Raw genomic sequence first — 18,207 nt, forward strand, 5'->3', positions numbered from 1 at the left:
GAATCACTTAGTAGTAGCGAGGGGTAAAAACCCGCGCTACTAGTAAGTAGCAGTAGCGAGGGGTATAAACCCGCGCTACTAGTAAGCGTCTGCCTATAAGCTTTTCCCTAGTAGTGCATGGTATCGTATCCACCACCTCTTTCAGTATCTGCCTTTATATACCCCCGAAAACATCCTTCATATTTATCGAGAAAATTTTCCCTCATTGCATCTCTCTGTTATGCGAAGATCTAGTCCAAAGGCCTGTTCTTGTACTTTGTCAGAGGACGGATCCATCGTCGGAGATATCTTCATCAACCTCGCTTCCACCATGACCATGTGTGAGTAGTCCTCCTTAGACTATGCGTCCATAGTGGTAGTTAGATGGCATCTTCTTTTCCTTGTTCTTCAATACAAAGATCTCATGAGCTCCTCTACATGATTGAGATCAATATGATGTAATTCTTGGTGTTGTGTGGTGTGATGAATTGTCATTTTATGATCAGATATATTCATGATTTCTTGTGAGAATCCTTCGTTTTCTTTGTTGTATGATTTACATACATTCATGCCCTCCAACTATTAGTCTTGCATTGGCCGTGTTTAAATGAATGATCTTGAAGATGGAGTTGTGTATGTTGATTGGGTTCAATCTTGCAAATAAACCACTGTAATGATGTACACGGGGAAAAACTTGTTTGTAGTGTTGCCACTAAGGATAAATAGATAGTTGTGGCATTCTATGTCCAATATCTCGATCGAAGTACAGATGTCAGAATAAATAGAATAATGATCAATGGAAAAAAGAAAGAAAATCCTTTAGCTAGATAAGGGGCGGATGTAGCCAAGTGGATCAAGGCAGTGGATTGTGAATCCACCATGCGCGAGTTCAATTCCCGTCGTTCGCCCATCACATTATTGCAAATTCCAAAAATGCAATTTTCCATATTCCTAGTTACGTATTTACTTACGGCGATGAAGAATAAAACTATTATCTTGGTGATGAGCTGGAGGTAATTAAAGACAATATACTATCAACATTATGTCACATTGCTTAAAGCAATACTCTATTTTATTTAATACTTTCAGATGGATGCTGGATAGCCGTCTCGGGGTGAAGTATTAGTTATAGAGGCAGTTGAATAACGGTCCATAAATATAAGGATGTAATGCCTATGTGCAATCATGGCATGAATAATCATACTCACAAAAACTGTAATTTAACTGATACACAACTGTAATCTGCTCACAACACCTATGTCATCTTGATTCGAGAGATGCCTCAAGTGAAACTATGGATCCTAGTTCATTCATTCTCATTTCTTTCAACCTCATTTGCTTGCTTTTAAAATTGTTTATAATCTGCCCGTTTCTTTAGTTACTTGCAATCATCAATTACTTCCACACTATACACAATTAGTTCTTGTAACTAGCAAGACAGGAAGACTGATAATCTTCTAGGCCAAGTTGGGGACAAGTGAAGTTATTTAATTGTGTGTTGGTAGCCTGGTACCGATCATTGACCATGTTGCCAATAGTTCCTACTAGTTCGATACACACTGATTCTCAATAGAGAAAAATTCTTGCTTGCTGGACTACCCAAACAACTTATGCGGAAGTAGCAAGGACCTTAAGCTTCCACATCACAGGTTAGCAAATTGGTGACACGCCTCTGTAATTAACAATCTTATAAAAGGGACACAAGGTAGGCAGCACATACGAATTCTTGCATGATTCTTGTGCAACAAGAAATGGTGTTTGGACCATTGTTGAGGAAATCGTTAACTGGTAGCTGCTCGGTTGGCTAGTGAGTAGGGGATTAATAGGCTAATCGACCACTTAATCAATTATTAATCGACCAATTTAGCATTTTATCGGCTACTCGGTGACCCTACGATTAAGGATTAATTAGCCAGTTAACTGGTTAATCGGCGAATTCTTGAACAGGGGTTTGGACCAATTCTTTTTTAGTCATGTTGGAAAAATTGAAACGAATTTATTTATTTTCTGAAGAGGCTTGACTTTCTATGATGGTTTAACTGATATTTCGTATGAAAACCACCTACTTATTTACTTGAGAACAGGTTTATATCATCAACTAAAACATATGTGTAGGAACCCTTCTAGCAAGACTAGCTAACGCGTGACCAATGATGTTCGCTTCACGAAGGCATTATTTGTACAAAGAAATAACAAGGTTTCACAAATACAAGTTACTGACAAGTCTTTTTAGTGGGAAAAGTTGTATCCATGTGTTGAAAAAGTTCATGTATTTAAAAGTATTCATAGATTAAGAAAATTGTTCACGCACATGTGGATATATATTATATGGAAAATGGTCAAATTTATACATAAAAAGCAAAACATAAAACAAGGAAAAAAAGTAAAGGGGACACTGGCAAAATAAAAAGAATAAACATGAAACAATAAGGAGACAAAGACAAGAAAGGAAAACAAAAAAGACATAAAAAATGAAAGAAATGAAATGAAACAGAAGTAGAGAAGGATCGACTGAAACCTAGAGTGGACCAGGCCCCATGACGAGATAGGGGGGTGCATGTTTGTCCAGCATTTCGTTGCATAACGCGTTGAATACTCTGGGCCTGTTGGATAAAAATAAATACTCCGTGACCATCCTGGCTCCCAGGGCAATGAGGAGATAGAGGTGACCAAGCAAAAAACTTATTTTCGTTTTAATTTTCCCAATGGGTGAAGAATTAGTATGTGGTTACAAATCAGAAATTACTGACCGGAAATGAGCAGTCAATGATGGATGTGTGTAAGCGTAGCTCTCGGATGGGAGTTGTGATTGTCAGGAGCTCAGGATTGACACGGTGTACCATATTTTAGTCGGTACTCGATCACCTTAGGTGAGGTTGAAGAAGCATACAATATTTCAGTAATGTTATCCAGCTGACGTTCGCTGAGAGAGGGGTGTCAAGCGAACGTCATTTGGTGCAGTTTTACTTGTGAAGAAAAAACAAACGGTGGAAGTTTTAAAACGAAAAATGCCTTCTTTGAAGAAGCTGCCATGTCGCTCTGAAAAAACTGCCACCCCTCATAACTAAAAATGCCATCTAAAACGTTGACATATGCCACCCCCTTGACGAATGTTCGCCAGTTACGAGCGTCCCAATATTTTTGTAGCCGCGGAGATTGAAAATGCGGCGGCGTGTTTCATAGCGCGTACAAGGGAACGAGCAGAGTGTGTGTACATAGCAAGGAAAAAGTAGTCATGAAGGAAGAAAAATCAAACCCTACTTGAAGGAAATAGGACACTATCAGAGTTAAGTCATGTGAATATATAATCATCCAAGCGGCCTAACCATATCCCTTGGAAAAGCGACATGTTGAAAAAATAACCCATAAAATCAGGGGAATTCCGCCGGAATTAAATGTCAATGAATGGAAGCTTTCTTATGAAATAGTCCTACGTAATGCTATCAAATAGTATATATTCATATAATGTGTGATCATTTTGTTCAAGCCTTTTGCGAAAACCTTTTGAATCAGGAAAGGAAGCGCATTGACTGATCAGATCGACACTAGTGCCACACAGTAGCACAGTTGGATGTTCTGGGGCTTTGTTTGATTCGATGCAAATCCACCAAAGGCTGCCGGCATGCTTAATTGCCTGCCTCTGCGCTCCTCCATACAGCAGCACAGAATGACAGAACCACATATAAGAGGGAGAGAGAGGGTACAGGTATGCATAGTTGTTGAGAGAGAGAGAGAGAGAGAGAGAGTACTCTCTGCCATGCTAGGTAGCGTCCCAAGCAAGTTCCTTTGTCGCTTGATCCATCACATCACCCTTTGAGACTTTGCTGCCACCCATCCGCATCGAATCATATTCATCCATCTCATTCTTCTTTCTCCTACCTCACCATAAACCAGCTTACTTGTTAGATCTAGAGGGAGAATTGACACTTCTGTACCAAAACAGTGAACCGCAAAATTTTCTATGGGTTGATTTCTAAGCTAAGAAATTCTAGCAGGAAGTTAGGCCCTTGGAAAATTTTCCTTCAAACTCACTTGGAGGATGCACACAACGAGTTGTTCTTTACAAATATTATTTATGTAGGTATTTTTCCCGCAAAAAATAGACTGTCTATCTATTATATACTAAAAGAAAAATACGGGTAGAAAATAGACAAATATGCTAGAAAATCCCATAATAATCAAAACATCAGGCCATTGATTTGATGGACCCTCTATTGATCAGTAAACATAACCCCTTAGATCTTCATAACTGAAAGCGGACCCACACGACGTTTAGATCTGAAACGTCCTGTCCATCAAAAGAAAAAAAGAGCTGGAACGTCCTGGACTTGAGAGCTCATCCGATCGCGTCACAACACAGGAGCTGGCGCTGGTTCCCTCAAACAAAGAGAGAGAGAGAGAGAGCTGGCGCTGCTGTTATAGAAAATGGAGCAGGGGCTGCTGCCATAAAAAAAGATTAAAAGCGGTAGCTACAAGGAAGTTTCTTATTTCTGCAACTTTTTGCTTGAGAATATTTCTCCAGCATGGAAAAAGAATTAGTTGGGCCAAACAAGAATCAACCACAAATTGATAATCAGATCCACTCGGATCACAAAAAAGGAGCAGGCGCTGCTGATATAAAAAAAATTCGCTCAAAACAAATTATGTTTAAAAAAAGCATGGGCAGCTGCAATAAAAAAAAGGATAAAAAGAAGGAGCAGCGGTAGCTACAAGGGAAGTTTCTTATTTCTCCCACATGTTTGAGCAATTTTTTGCTTGAGAATATTACTTCAGCATGGAAAAAGAATTAGATGATGGCATCTTGGCTAATTCAATCGATCATGGCTACAGTACAGTGCAGTACGTACCTTATTTTTCGTGAGTTGGTCGTCCCATATCTTATATATCTAAATAACTAGCCCCCACTAATCTATTTCTCTTAACATGCAAGCATGACACGTCATTAAGCAACATGCATTAGAAAAGGCCCGCCTCAATATTCAATGAGTCATAGGAAAAGGTTCACGTCCACATGCAAACATGCATGATATATTTAATAAACACTTTACAAAAATACAATAATCAAAATAATGAACCATACGTATTTTTAGTTTTAGCTCTCATATTATTTCTTCGAATATTCTTATTTTCATAAAATCAATATCTTTGAAATATATTTCAAAATATTCCCGCAACAACGCGCGGGGCATCATCTAGTATATTTAGTTGGGAAAGCCATGACTCGAGGACAAAGAAAGCCATATTGTTTACCGATGTCCTACATAGCCATTCAAGAAAGGTGAACTGCTAATTAAGCATATGAATGCTCTAGAAATGCAAGCAACTATAAGTGACAACTACATGGTTGTGAATCAACACATTAGCATAATGGCATGGCCAATTATTTTGTTCACAAATAATCCAGTCTTTGATCTGCACTACCCATGTCATGTGAACTGTAAAGTATAACTGATCCAGTCTTTGGTCTGCACTACCCCATGTCATGTGAACTGTAAAGCATAACTGATTCTAACAGTATAAATATGTTTAGGCTCAGAAAACTGAACTGACTACCGCCTGTACATGAACCTGAATATATCAAGCAGACCATGCGATGGGAGAACCACTTGCTTGACCGCATGCTCATTAAGCACATCAAGTAGTACGAATTAAAACATTGTCACACCTCATGGATTGTTGTCATCTGCTACTCCTTAGCAAGAAAGCAACCTGTCCATGTGCAACGACAATGCCACACTGGGATTATTATGTGTTCATATATTTTTCATCGTAATATTATAATCTTACATTACGCCCTCATATATTTTGGCACAACATGTTTATTCTAAATTATAAACATATACAATCAGATAGAAAAATACAATCATCACATCACAATAAATCAAAAGTACCTACTATTATACATTGGATGATAGATCTTCACAATTGTACCTAACGTCCCTACTATTATCCCATGGACCTTATTTTTAGTGGCAACATGTTGATCTTCATAACTAGATATAAACATCACCTCTGAAGACTTCAACCAGGGTGGGCTCTACTTCCACTTCCCTAACCAAGCGAACTAGGCAGGCTCACATATTGGTGGAACATAGTTGTTAACATACTGCATAACATAGATATGCATCAAAGTATCTACATGTTGTCACCCTTGGAAAATAAAATCATTATAGTTGGTTAGAAAAGTGAGAAAACTAACAACGATGTGTGTGCTTTGCACCATCATGCTAAACCATTGTCCAGTTCACTACTAAGGAGCGTTGTTGACTGAATGGAGATGATTGATTTTGGAGCTGCCTGAGCTAATGGGAATTATATTGAGAACGAAGACAAGTCGTATATTCATAATTGATAAAGGAAAATATGGTTTGTTGGACATATGTTCTTCAAGCAAATGGAGTGATCATGTGACATCACACAATATATACATGTGAGAGATGACATAGATGTGTGGATTGAAGAGCAGTGAAAGAAAATAGATAAAAATAAAACTACATGTGTAAGTGTGTTCGAACATAGATAACAACCATGAGTGTGTGTCATCACATTTTTATACACTAAATATCCATGTATTAACATATTAGTAAGAACTTCGATGAAAAATAAGTACACTACAGACTCAATATGCATATTCGAGTTATGTATATAAAAGCACGTACAAATACAACATTATGTCTCAGTCTGATAATCTTAGATATGTTGATTTGTTTGCAAGTTCCTAAAAGATATAATCCTCTTTGATTAATTGACCTCAATACACTAAAGAGATGCCCTTGCATTTGCGAGGGCCATCTTGCTAGTTTTATAAAAAGAATGATCCATCCAGGCTTTTGCCTATCCCAGTTCCCTAAAAAGGGAACTTTTTCCTGGGTTCTAAAAAGGACCCCGGGGGGGGGGGGGGGGGGGGAATGCCCTTTGGTTCTTAAAAAAGTAAAAGTAAAAGTTTAGGAGTTTTTTTGGGAATAAACTTGACTTTCTTTTGCACCTGTATATAAATTTTTGCGAATAAAAACTCACCGTTGAGTTCAGGGCAAAAATAAATAAATTGCTATATACAAGTCACCATTCACACTATTATGACCTTTTTTTTGCCCTAAAGTCAATGGTGGTTTTTCTTTTGTGGATTTTTTGACACGTAAAATGAAAGTCAATTTTATTTTAGAAATATTTTCATTTTTTGGACTTCTTGATTAATTATTAATATTTTCAGTAGAATGAAGGCTCAAGGAGAGCCCGACTTTGAATTAGCAAAGCCATCAACCGGCCAGGATTACACAGGGCCACCAAGCATAAGCAACCGAAAGATACAAGGGAGCTGACTGAGCATCTTACACCGCAGCGCACACTACTGCACACAAAGAAAAAACATGAAAGACCCGCAAGTAATATCGAAGCCCGCTGCACATCAGCACCAAGTACAGGGAAGCAGAGTAGCCTCGAGGATCAGTCATAGGCCTGCTAGCACTGAGAGCAGCCGGATCATGGGATTGGGATCACGAACACCTATCTTCCAACGCCGAAGAAGAACCCTATCCTCTCGCCTAGGCTCGAAGGCGCCGCACCGTCGGGTCATTGGCCGGCGGGCGCTCACCCGAGAGCTACAGCAGGTGCCGGTCGAAACCCAGAGCAGGCATAGCTCACGGTCCTCACCACGTCATAGGCACCCACCCACTAGCTGCACTGCCACCTGCCCGGGGCAACCGAGAACAGAAGGAAAGCCACTGGGAGGATCGTTGAAGAAGCAGGCCACAAAGACCCAAGGGCGAAGCTGGAAAAGCCTCTGCTTGGACTCGCAGCCGACGGGCGCTCCCTACCTCGACACCACTCTCCCGGAGAACCAGCCAACCCAAGGCGGCGCCTCCAAGGAGGGAACGGCGCGTAGGGTGCCGCCACCACCCAACCCAAGACGAGTTTTGGGCTTTCATCCGGGATCTGGGACGGGGATGGATAGGGGAGTCCTGAGCGGCACCTCGAAGGAGAAAGGCGATGCGCGCACGCGCCATCATCGCTGTGGTCAGAGAACCGTCCAAAGGTTTCCCCTGGACTCGAGCTATGCCACCAACACCCCGCCAGCACCGGAACTGGCAGCCAAAGCTGCAGAGTAGGCACAACCGGAGGGGAGGAGTGAGCAGAGGAGGAAAAACATACCGACCTTCAGATCTGGAGTGGAAGAAGTCCACGCCACGACGACCACCCACCGGCTCCACGCCGCCCGAGCAACCGAGGGGGTCGGCCACCACGTCGCGCGCACACCGCCTGCCATAGAGGTTGTGCCGCCTCATCGTCCGGGGTTGTCGCTCCGGAGTCCGGGGTCCTTCGCAGGGGTAACAAAGCGACGAGAGGCCTCACCGCCACCTTCAACGGCGACCGCCAAGGCTTGCATGGCATCCCTTAGGTGGCAGCAAGGGGAGGAGAGGCTGGAGGGGGTGGCGGCGCCGGGAGGAAACCCTAGTCGCCCGCGAGGGACAACACGGGAGCCGGGGGGGATATAGGGTGTATATACATGTGAGAGTCAAACGTGCTTGTCCTTTTGGGGGGTCATGATATTTGAACATGACGCAACACTATGTTCCTTTGTCATCATGCATTGGAAATGTCCGAAACCCTGTTACATAATCACAACTTATTGACACAGGTGCAAAATTTCCACATTACATGCCCAAGATAATTTGTAAAAGAAACTTGTAGGAAAACAACATATTCCATTAGCATGAAGAAATAATCCAAATGCATTAAAAACATGAAATTTGGTGTTCGTGTGTTGTCAATGAAGGGATATGATGTTGTTGTCTGTTTGTTGTGCATGGTTTGCGGCGTTAGTTTTTTCCCTTCTTCTTTTTATCTTTTTGGTTGTGTACATACTCAATGTCTTGATTATTGTAAAGGGTGGGTGTAATTTGTTTCATCTGGTACTAATATATTACCCTTTGTTGAATTTATTTTTTGAATTTTGGTGTATTCATTATTTACCTGCTTCGACGAGCTAATTTGACGTGTACTCCCCCCATTCCAAGATAAATATTCAATATTTTAGATTTTTCTAGGCGGACCATTTGACCACTAATGTCTCTATCAACATGTAAGTTCATAATTATTAAAGTACATTCTGTGAAACTATTTTTCAGAAGAATCTAATTATATGGTTTTTCTCCCAACAAATCATCTATTATTTAGCTGGCAAAGATAGAGAATTTTGACTTTGCGCTTCAAAGAATTCATTATTTTGGCATGTAGTAGTATGGCATAGCTTGCCTGTGGCCGTGTTGATAACTTGACAAATAAGCATCTGTTTACAGTCCTGGCTGTTCATCATGCCGTATATAAAATGATCAATCGATCAATTCGCACGATCTGTAGAGAGTGACACGACAGTGTTAGTTAAACTTATGTCAAAAGGGGCACTGTACATGCACATAGCCATGCGTACGTCCACACATATATGACAAGGGGGAACACAAAATCTAATTAAAAATTTTGCTCAGCACGGTATGTTTCTCATGAACAGCAGGCCGGTCTGATTGCACAGGTTGCATTCCTCACACTTGTGTTAGAATTTAGTTTTTCGCTGCCCGGAGACAGTAAGAGCATCTGCAACAGGGGGGCACGCACCTTTGGTTGTCGGATGTATATGCACCTAATATGAAAAAATAATTTAGTAATTGCAAAAAAGTTAAAAAATCTAAATCTTTTTTGAAAACAATCTTGACTTTCATGGTATTCCAGGTGGAAAAATATCAACGCTATGTACAAGTTACTATTCACACTTCTTGTTCTAAAAAATTGTTATTTTTTCCCTAAAGTCGACAGGAGTTTTTCTTTCTTTGAATTTGTTATACGAGTACAACAGAAGGTTAAGTTTGTTTCTGATTTTTTTTCAATTTTTCAATTTTTTGACTTTTTTACAATTACTAAATTACAATAGAAAGTTAAGAATCTAATTATACAAAAATCAATCTATTATTTAGCTGGAAAAAAGGATGAGTTTTTTTAACAAATTTGGGAAATTAACTCAAAGAAAAAAACAATTTTTTTTTAAGAAAAACATAATACTCCCTCCGATCCAAAATAAGTGTTGCAGCTTTGAACTAAGGTTAGTTCAACTTTAGTTCAAAACTGATACACTTATTTCGGATCCGTGGGAGTAAATAATTTATTGGAGTCATGAAGAATAAAATATTTCAAGGACAATTTACTAAAATCAAATAAATTCAAAGATACTTCAATGATTTTAAAATTGTTAGTAACATACATGGAGTATTCTACAATTGTACTTTTTTCATTTATCCCCCAAATCCTTTTTTCCTCGCATTTTTATAAAACAAATAAAATTACAGTTTTCTTAAAAGACTATATATTTTATAAATCTATGTTATAACATGTCTTAAATAAATTTAAATTTTCCATAATTTTTGATAAATTATCCATGATTTCTACTATTTTGTCAAGTTTCTTGAGACAATTGACCTTCTCTGTTTTTTTTCTTATCATGTATATATATTTGACTAGGTTGTCATGTGTATAAAACGAGCAACTCACCTTCGTAAAAACTGCTTCACATGGAGTGAGGACCAAATTTGCTCGGTATGGTTTGGTGACCAAATAAATGGTGATGTAATAGGGCACTCACATTGCTGTTTTTATTTCTTCCATGTTTTACCATAAAATCTTCCTGGTAAAACCCTATTCAACCGTCTCTAGTGATAAATAGCACGTTGAGACCGTCCTGAGATGTATCTAAGGATGCTTCTACAACGAGGTGTTCACTATGTAGTCCAATTTGTGTGAACATCGCTCCACTCTTCTTCCTCTTTAACCTAGAAACTTATCTTCCCTTCTTCCTCACGCCAACTCCTCCTTTTGTCGCTTTTCCACCGACCCCGTGTCGTCATACTTTGACCAACACCTTGATGAGGCTAGGTGTAAGGCCCCATCCAGCCAAGCCATCTAAGTCGCGGTGAGGGGGGCGTAATTCCTCCTCACGATTCTTCTTCCTCTCTTTTACGGCAACACGCGACCAGATTGGACGCGCAGAATGTGCTCTCCCTAAGGCCGAAGAGTGAACGTTCATTCACTAGATTCTCGCCAAAAAACTTGAGGAGTGGTGAAAATAAGCTGGTGAGTGGGAAAGGACTGGCGTTGCAAAGACCGGGCTCCATGGAGCTCGTTTTGCAAAAAAAAAATTTAAAATATATTTAAAAGTTTCAAAAAATTCCAATTTTTTTTGTACAAATACATATGCATATTCTTTAAGTATGTATAAATTTTCAGTAACTAATTTGATCATTTGCATGCTACACAAAAAAGACAAATATCTGACACAAATACAACAAAGAAAAAGCCTATTTCAATCTCTGTATTTGTCTTTTTTGTATACATCACATATGAATACATATGTTTATGAAAATTTGTACACGTATATTTCAAGTATATGTCTACATGAAAACATTTTTTCAGATTTTTTTGAGTTATGGAAAAGGTATTTTGGCTGATAAATGTATATAGAGCTCAATGGAGTTCGGCCTCTGCAGCCACTTTTCGATATTTAAACATTTTGAAATTCGTGTTTTGGAAGTTTAAAAAAATATGAAATTTTTTCAGGGGATACATATACACATTCCGAATACCCGTGGCAAGTTTTGGTAGAAATCTCGCTTTGTTTTGGGCTATAGAAAAAGAACAAATTTCTGACAATATATAAGAGAAAATGGGTGCCATTTTTGTCAGAATTTTCTCTTTTTTGTATTTCTCAAAATACAAAGTATTTCTTTTTCAGATTTTTACCGGGCCTTGGGAATGTGTCTATGCATTCACATATTTGATTTAAGAATGTCTCAAAAAAAAACATATTTGATTTAAGATTTTTTTTAGCAACCGAAGTGTGTTTTTCAAAATTTTCAAATATCAAGAGCCCTGGAGCCCGGTAGCTGCAAGCACTTTTCGAGCTTGCCAAGCCCTACTCTCTCTCTCTCTCTCATAAGTGCCACTCCACCATGTCGCTGTCCCCTTGTCGTTTTCTTCTCTCTAAATAAGGGGGGCAAAGGCAGTAGTCCTTGCAGAGAGACGGATGGAGGGAGTGCCGTAATGTCCTGACCTCTGTTCTGTGGTGCAATAAGCTGCCCACAGTTGGCGCCAACAGTGTCCTGAGCTCCAAATAAATGCAGGTCGCTTATTTCGTCCTACACATCCGACCGGTCCGCCTCACCCTCACCATACATAGACTAGACTCATAGCCAGCCATCAGATCGCGTATCTCCTCATGTGGTTAGTCCATGAAAAGACACACACGCACTTACCTTGCGCCGCAGCAGCGTATCCCCATCCCCCTACCAAATTGTGCACCATTGTCACCTAGCTACCTAGATATAGCTCATGAATCAGAGATAGAGAGAGAGTTTTGAGAGGAGGACAGTGTGAGTGTGTGTGTACAGCTCCTGCAAGCTGGCTGCGTGTGTGTGTGTGTGTGTGGCTAAGCTAGGAGTAGCAAAGACTAGGCTGGTAATAGTATAACCAAGAAAAGATACAGCAGAGAGCACAAGACCACTATGGATATGGAGGAGCAGGCCAACGCCGCCGCCACTGCAGCGCGGGAAGGCGACCTCGCCGATGTCGTGGCCCGTGCCAACTCAATGCCCTACTCCGCCGGAGCCCGTCGCCAAGCACCACCACCACCTCCCCCTTGTGCGGCAGGTCGCGTCATGACCCCCTGCGAGGAGGAGAGACAACGGCGGCCTGCGAACGTCGCCTGCGGCGGCGGCGAGGTTACCTTTGAGGCCCCGCCCTCAACCCTTGTGGTCGACCCATACCTTCTGGCGGCGGCTGGCGGATATGGGCTGCCGCAGCAGCACCAGCACCAGCACCAGCAACTGCTGGCTTTCCAGATCTCTGAGCATGCGTGCTGCGCCGCCGCCGACAGCGACGACCCCATGAGGATCTCGCCACCGCCACCACCACCACCACCGGCTCCTCGTCATCAGATGATCACCAGGTTATTAACTCTTAATTAATTCCCCTTCGATCCATCCTAATTTCTTTCCTAGCTAAGAGACTTGATCTGTCCTATTCTTTGTTGCTTCAGTATTTTATTTGTCATTTGCTCCTCTTCTAATACACCCCCCCCCCCCCCCCCCCCTTCCCTTACAATTTCATTAGTTCATGCATGTGCCTATGTAATTTTTCTGTGGTTCTACTCTATCTAATCTTTAGTTTTTTCTATGCATTTCCATTGGTTCATTTGAGCATCATTTTTCACTAGATTGAAAGAACAATTAAATACTTCACGTATGTGAAATTGTCATTCTGTGTCTGCTACCATGAGTTAACTCAACAGTTCATAGTTCTGAATTCCTGACATTTGATGCATGGATAGCTGCATGTTTCTCCCCTTTCAAATTAAATCATGCTTCTTTAATCCTTTCGTGATGTTTATTGGAGGATGTTTTTTTTGTGGGGACATGTTTAATTGTTCTTCAAAAGCTCTAACTGCTCTGCCATTCACTACATTAAGTTATTGCGGCATGGCTTGCACGCATATACCATACTGCAGAAAGAACGATGTGAGGAAGGTGGTGTGCATCCCGGCGCCACCGGTGATGAGCAACCGGGCAGGAGGGGGAGGGGAGGTGATTCCATCTGATCTATGGGCATGGAGGAAGTATGGCCAGAAACCCATCAAGGGCTCTCCTTATCCAAGGTACTATTGTTTTCATGATCCAGTTGAAGTTTATATTTAACATCTGATGTCTTAGTTTGGTACATTAGTTATTCTCGTTTGGTTTTTTCACTAGGTTGTTCCAATTAGGTCGACTGGTCATATAAATTTGAACGAGCTTACTGTTTTGCTGTCAACTCAAATTTCACCAAGTTTTCCACATTTAATCGACATGGAAATTTATGATTTGACCAAAGGAAAAACAGCGACATCTCAGCATCTTCCTTGTGGATTTGGACGGAAAACACAATATTAAACTGGTGTTTGTTGCGTTTACTCATCGTTAGTGTTTCTTGCAGTGTTTCAATGTTAGGAAAGGGATGTTAAGGAACGTGAGGACGATTTGGGCCGGTGGGATACATGGATCGATCGACTATGATATGGTGAACAAGGTGAAAGCTGAGGCGGAGAGTAGCACGCAATGATACACCCTCTTGGCACCTTGTCAGTTTCTTCACTAAGGCGAGGGTGGAACTGCACATTTAGAGCGGGGCGGGGGGGGGGGGGGGGGGGCTATGTAGTGGGTAGGGTTGGGGTTACAACAAGTGTGAGGGAAAGTTCAAAATGGTGTAACATGTTGGACACTACTTCCTAGCCGTCCGGTTAGAGAGCCAGCCAGACGGAGCAATAGAGTGTGTGGAAGTGTGACATAGGGCGTGAGTATGAAATTGACTTTTGTGGGAGGTGGGTCTTGTCGCAGATTTAAATGCAAAACATATCAACCAGGGAAATCATTTATCAATAATATAAGGTTGTTCCGTTGTGATCCAAATTCAAGTATAAATAGAAAGGCTAACTTCTAACGAGCGGGCGGAGCGAGGCCCGTTGCGAGTAGGCTTGGGCTGAAGCGGTACGGATCAGTCTTGACCTAGGTCACATGTGTTATATATATCCTTTGTAAGCCGCCGCACGGGATAAGTTGATCAGTTGTAATCCCTGACATTTGTAACCTCCTCCGATATGGCGCCCGTGATTTCCCCCCTTCGTGTTGGAGGGGTTTTCCACGTAAAATCTCGTATCCCCTGATTGCTTTTCATTCTTCGCCATGTTGATTTGCCTGTCATATCTCTAAAATAAGTTATAGAATTTAAATGATAAATGAAAATTTGAGATTGGGGCTATTTACCTGGAACAAGCAGGTCCAGGCTAAATATTTATTTTGTCAATTAGATTCAATCTTATAACCCCCCGGCGTCCCAAATAGTTGCTGTATAAATTTTAAGGGTGCATATAATGATATTGATTTGGTATTGTCTATCTTCATGGTTTTGTATATCTGCTTGGTCAAACATAGAAATCATTGACTTTTTGAGTCGGTTTATACGCCATCTTTGACATTCTGTTCTCAAAATCAGTAATCTATTTCATATAATTCAACAAGGCATCTTTTGTATTCAAATATTGGTCAGTTCATTAGTTGTTTCATTATGCAATCGGCTCTAACCACAGGATGATAACATTATATAATAGTTCTTGCATCATTTGATAAAAACAATTACCCAAATATTTAAAATGATATTTTTGATTAACATTTTCAATATTTGAACTAAGACATGTCCAAAACGTCTAAACTGCAGGGGTAATTAACTAAAAGAACCAAAACACAATCATTCTACACACATATATACAATTAACTATATTTGTATGTATTCATGTCTCCCTTTTGGCTGATGAATTACTCAATTGTGTGGCTATGTATTTCTAGCTGTTTATTTCTTTATCTGGGTAGTTGCACATTTTTGCCTTAGCTAATGGCTGTGAAATTGTGCATCTGTCATCTGCACACGACCACACCAAATTAAATTTAAACACAAAACTTGTCTTTTTTTTGTCGGTAACGCACACAAAAGGACAGTTTACAGCTTAAGGATTATGCTGTGTAATTAACTTGATCCACTTAGAAATAACAATTCTTAAGTAAAGGAAAAAATATACAATGACGATGGAATATTTTTGGTGCATGCACGCAGGGGTTACTACAGATGCAGCAGCTCCAAGGGGTGCCTAGCCCGGAAGCAAGTGGAGCGCAGCCGCAGCGACCCCAACATGCTGGTTATCACCTACACGGCGGAGCACAACCACCCATGGCCAATGCAGCGCAACGTCCTTGCTGGATACGCTCGTGCTCACACGCACACCGCTGCCAAGAAGCAGCAGAAGATCAGCAGCAGTAGCTCCGCTGATAATGCCGCGAGCTCGTCCTCCAGCAACAGTTTCCACGTCGAGCAGATCAATCCTATCTGCGGCGACCAGCTGCCCGTCAGTTGCAAGATGCCGGATAGCACGGCCACCGCCGGAGATGGTGGTGGCCTGTTGTTTGAAGGCATCCAGCCTGACGAGGTCTTTGCAGAGCTGGAGGAGTTGGAGACTGATAATAATCCCATGACGACAAGTGCAAACGTCTACGGATCCAGGGGGGTAAGTAGTAACTACGAGTGGCACAAATTCTAATCACGATGCTTCTAGCTAATCAATCGATCAGGGCGGCCGTGATACATATATGCATGCTCGACTAAGAAGATCATACATATCTTAAAACGCACGGTTTTCCCCCCTTTATTTGTACAACAGGATAACTAATATATTTGTTTCCGCCAATATATGATGATAAAACTAAGAGTGTACATATACGTATATTTTACGAGGTAATTAATCAAGAGAAATATCTACATGTGTCATGCCTACTCCTATCGCTAACAAAGTTTCCATATTATTAATCGATAGTATTACAAATGTATAGTAACCACTTCCTCCGTTCCTAAATATAAGCTTTTTTGTGGAGATTTCAATATAGATTACATACAGAGCAAAATGAGTGAATCTACACACTAAAGTGTGTTTGTATACATCTGTATATAGTCTGTATCGAATTCGCTAAAAGGTCCTATATTTAGAATCAGAAGGAGTACTATTCAAGTATTAGATCTAGTAATACACATTTGATGTTGTGGATGCTACTCCCTCTGTCCCAACTAACACCAAGTCACTTATTTCGGGACTGGGGGAGTAGTAATTATTTCTTTATGGAGGATCTAGCTTACAACAAGATGAAAAAAAAAGGCTTAGATTCTGGACCTGTGTGCATATATTCATGATCCAAAGTGAAATGCTTGAGTAGCCTAAATTTTGGGAGGATGTATGCTGACTGCCTTTTTAATATGTGCGTGGATCAATTCCGTTCAGTTCTTCTAGTTATTTTACTCTAATATTATATTCTATCTCATCATATTATTTTAAATCAGTTGAAAATGCTGACATTCAAAATTTTCAAGTTTTACTGAATGCATAAAATTGTTCATGTAGTTAAAATCCTTGTACTATTATGTATGGTTTGATTTCTATAATTTAAAGTGTGCATGCACTTTAATAATAATAACACTCAACTTTAGGGTGTGCACTAATATAGTCATAATCTCTTTTTCCTATTTGGTACATCTTAGCACGGTGTTGTAAAAAAATTCCTTAGGAATATAATTAATTAATTAACTCTATCAAGTGATGATCTCACTTATTATATGCATGTATGAGTCAAATAGTATCTTATTCCTTCGAAAACATCATATGGTGAAGTATGTAAGCTAGCCACCATTGGAGCAAGATACCGTCGTTGCTAGCAAAATATAATTTTGCACTCAAACAAAACTAAAAGAAGGTAAACGACATTGTTTAACCACTTAAACTCAGTCTAGTATCAAATGCTGGCAAATTTACCTCCTTGTATATTTATTGGTCAACTATTAAACCACAATGATACTTGTTGAGCTTCATGTTCAAAATCTCACCCATAAATTACTAGTCTAAGGGTCAGTTTTGAAGAGAGAAATAGTAATGATATCATTGTATCGAGTGTCGGCAGGGGGATATAGGGTGCACTAGCACCTCAAGGTGTGCCACTGTACTAAGCCCTTTGTTTCTAATTTACTATGGATTGAAAATTTTCAAGGAAATACAAAAACACACATACATTATGTATACTAGAGATGATACACGTGCGTTGCAGCAACAATTGGATGCAGTAATTTCCATGAGATTTGGTGGTATGAAACTTCAGTATTCTAATTACAATATGAGAATTAAAACTCAAGCACATGTAGTTTAATATATTTGATTATTGTATAGTTGTAGAAAAATAATTTATTATAAGTAACATGCATGATGCATGCTAAGGTGTATCTTCCCCCATGCATAGTGGCGTAGTGAGTTTGCATAGTTGCATGTTCAGAGAAATAAATTTAGTGGGGCATGCATGGTGGCATGATGGTTTTGCATAGTTCCATGTCAAGATTATTGAGTTAGTGGGGATCAACTATTTAGGTACATATATGATACCATGCTAGAAAAAAAAATGCAAATTCAAATCGTAATTAAAAACTACAAAAATAAATTTTGATGTGGATAGTACCATTAGATACTATACAGTTCAGTTTCAAATATGATACTATCACTAGTAGAAAATGGGTTAAATGTTTAGCTCATTAGTCCCGATTTGTATTTAAGCCGGCACTAATGTGCCCAATAGT

General features: G+C 40.1%; 1 protein-coding gene across 2 annotated transcripts; it reads left to right on the top strand.

The window, feature by feature from the left end:
* Nucleotides 1–12,228: 12,228 nt before the first annotated feature.
* On the top strand, nt 12,229–16,372 carry LOC125553246 (putative WRKY transcription factor 14). Of its 2 annotated transcripts, none has more exons than XM_048717051.2 (3): nt 12,229–12,964; nt 13,484–13,669; nt 15,658–16,372. In XM_048717051.2, exons 1-3 carry the CDS (start codon nt 12,522–12,524, stop codon nt 16,136–16,138), a joined length of 1,110 nt encoding a protein of 369 aa, XP_048573008.1. In that variant the 5' UTR covers nt 12,229–12,521; the 3' UTR covers nt 16,139–16,372. The 2 variants fall into 2 exon arrangements, with proteins under 2 accessions (XP_048573008.1, XP_048573009.1); XM_048717052.2 differs by having other exon boundaries at nt 13,523–13,669; nt 15,658–16,370.
* The last annotated feature ends 1,835 nt before the right edge of the window (nt 16,373–18,207 follow it).

Source organism: Triticum urartu, chromosome 4A, assembly GCF_056163025.1.
Source record: "Triticum urartu cultivar PI428250 chromosome 4A, HENAU_Tu73, whole genome shotgun sequence".
In the NCBI taxonomy this organism is placed as follows: Eukaryota; Viridiplantae; Streptophyta; class Magnoliopsida; order Poales; family Poaceae; genus Triticum; species Triticum urartu.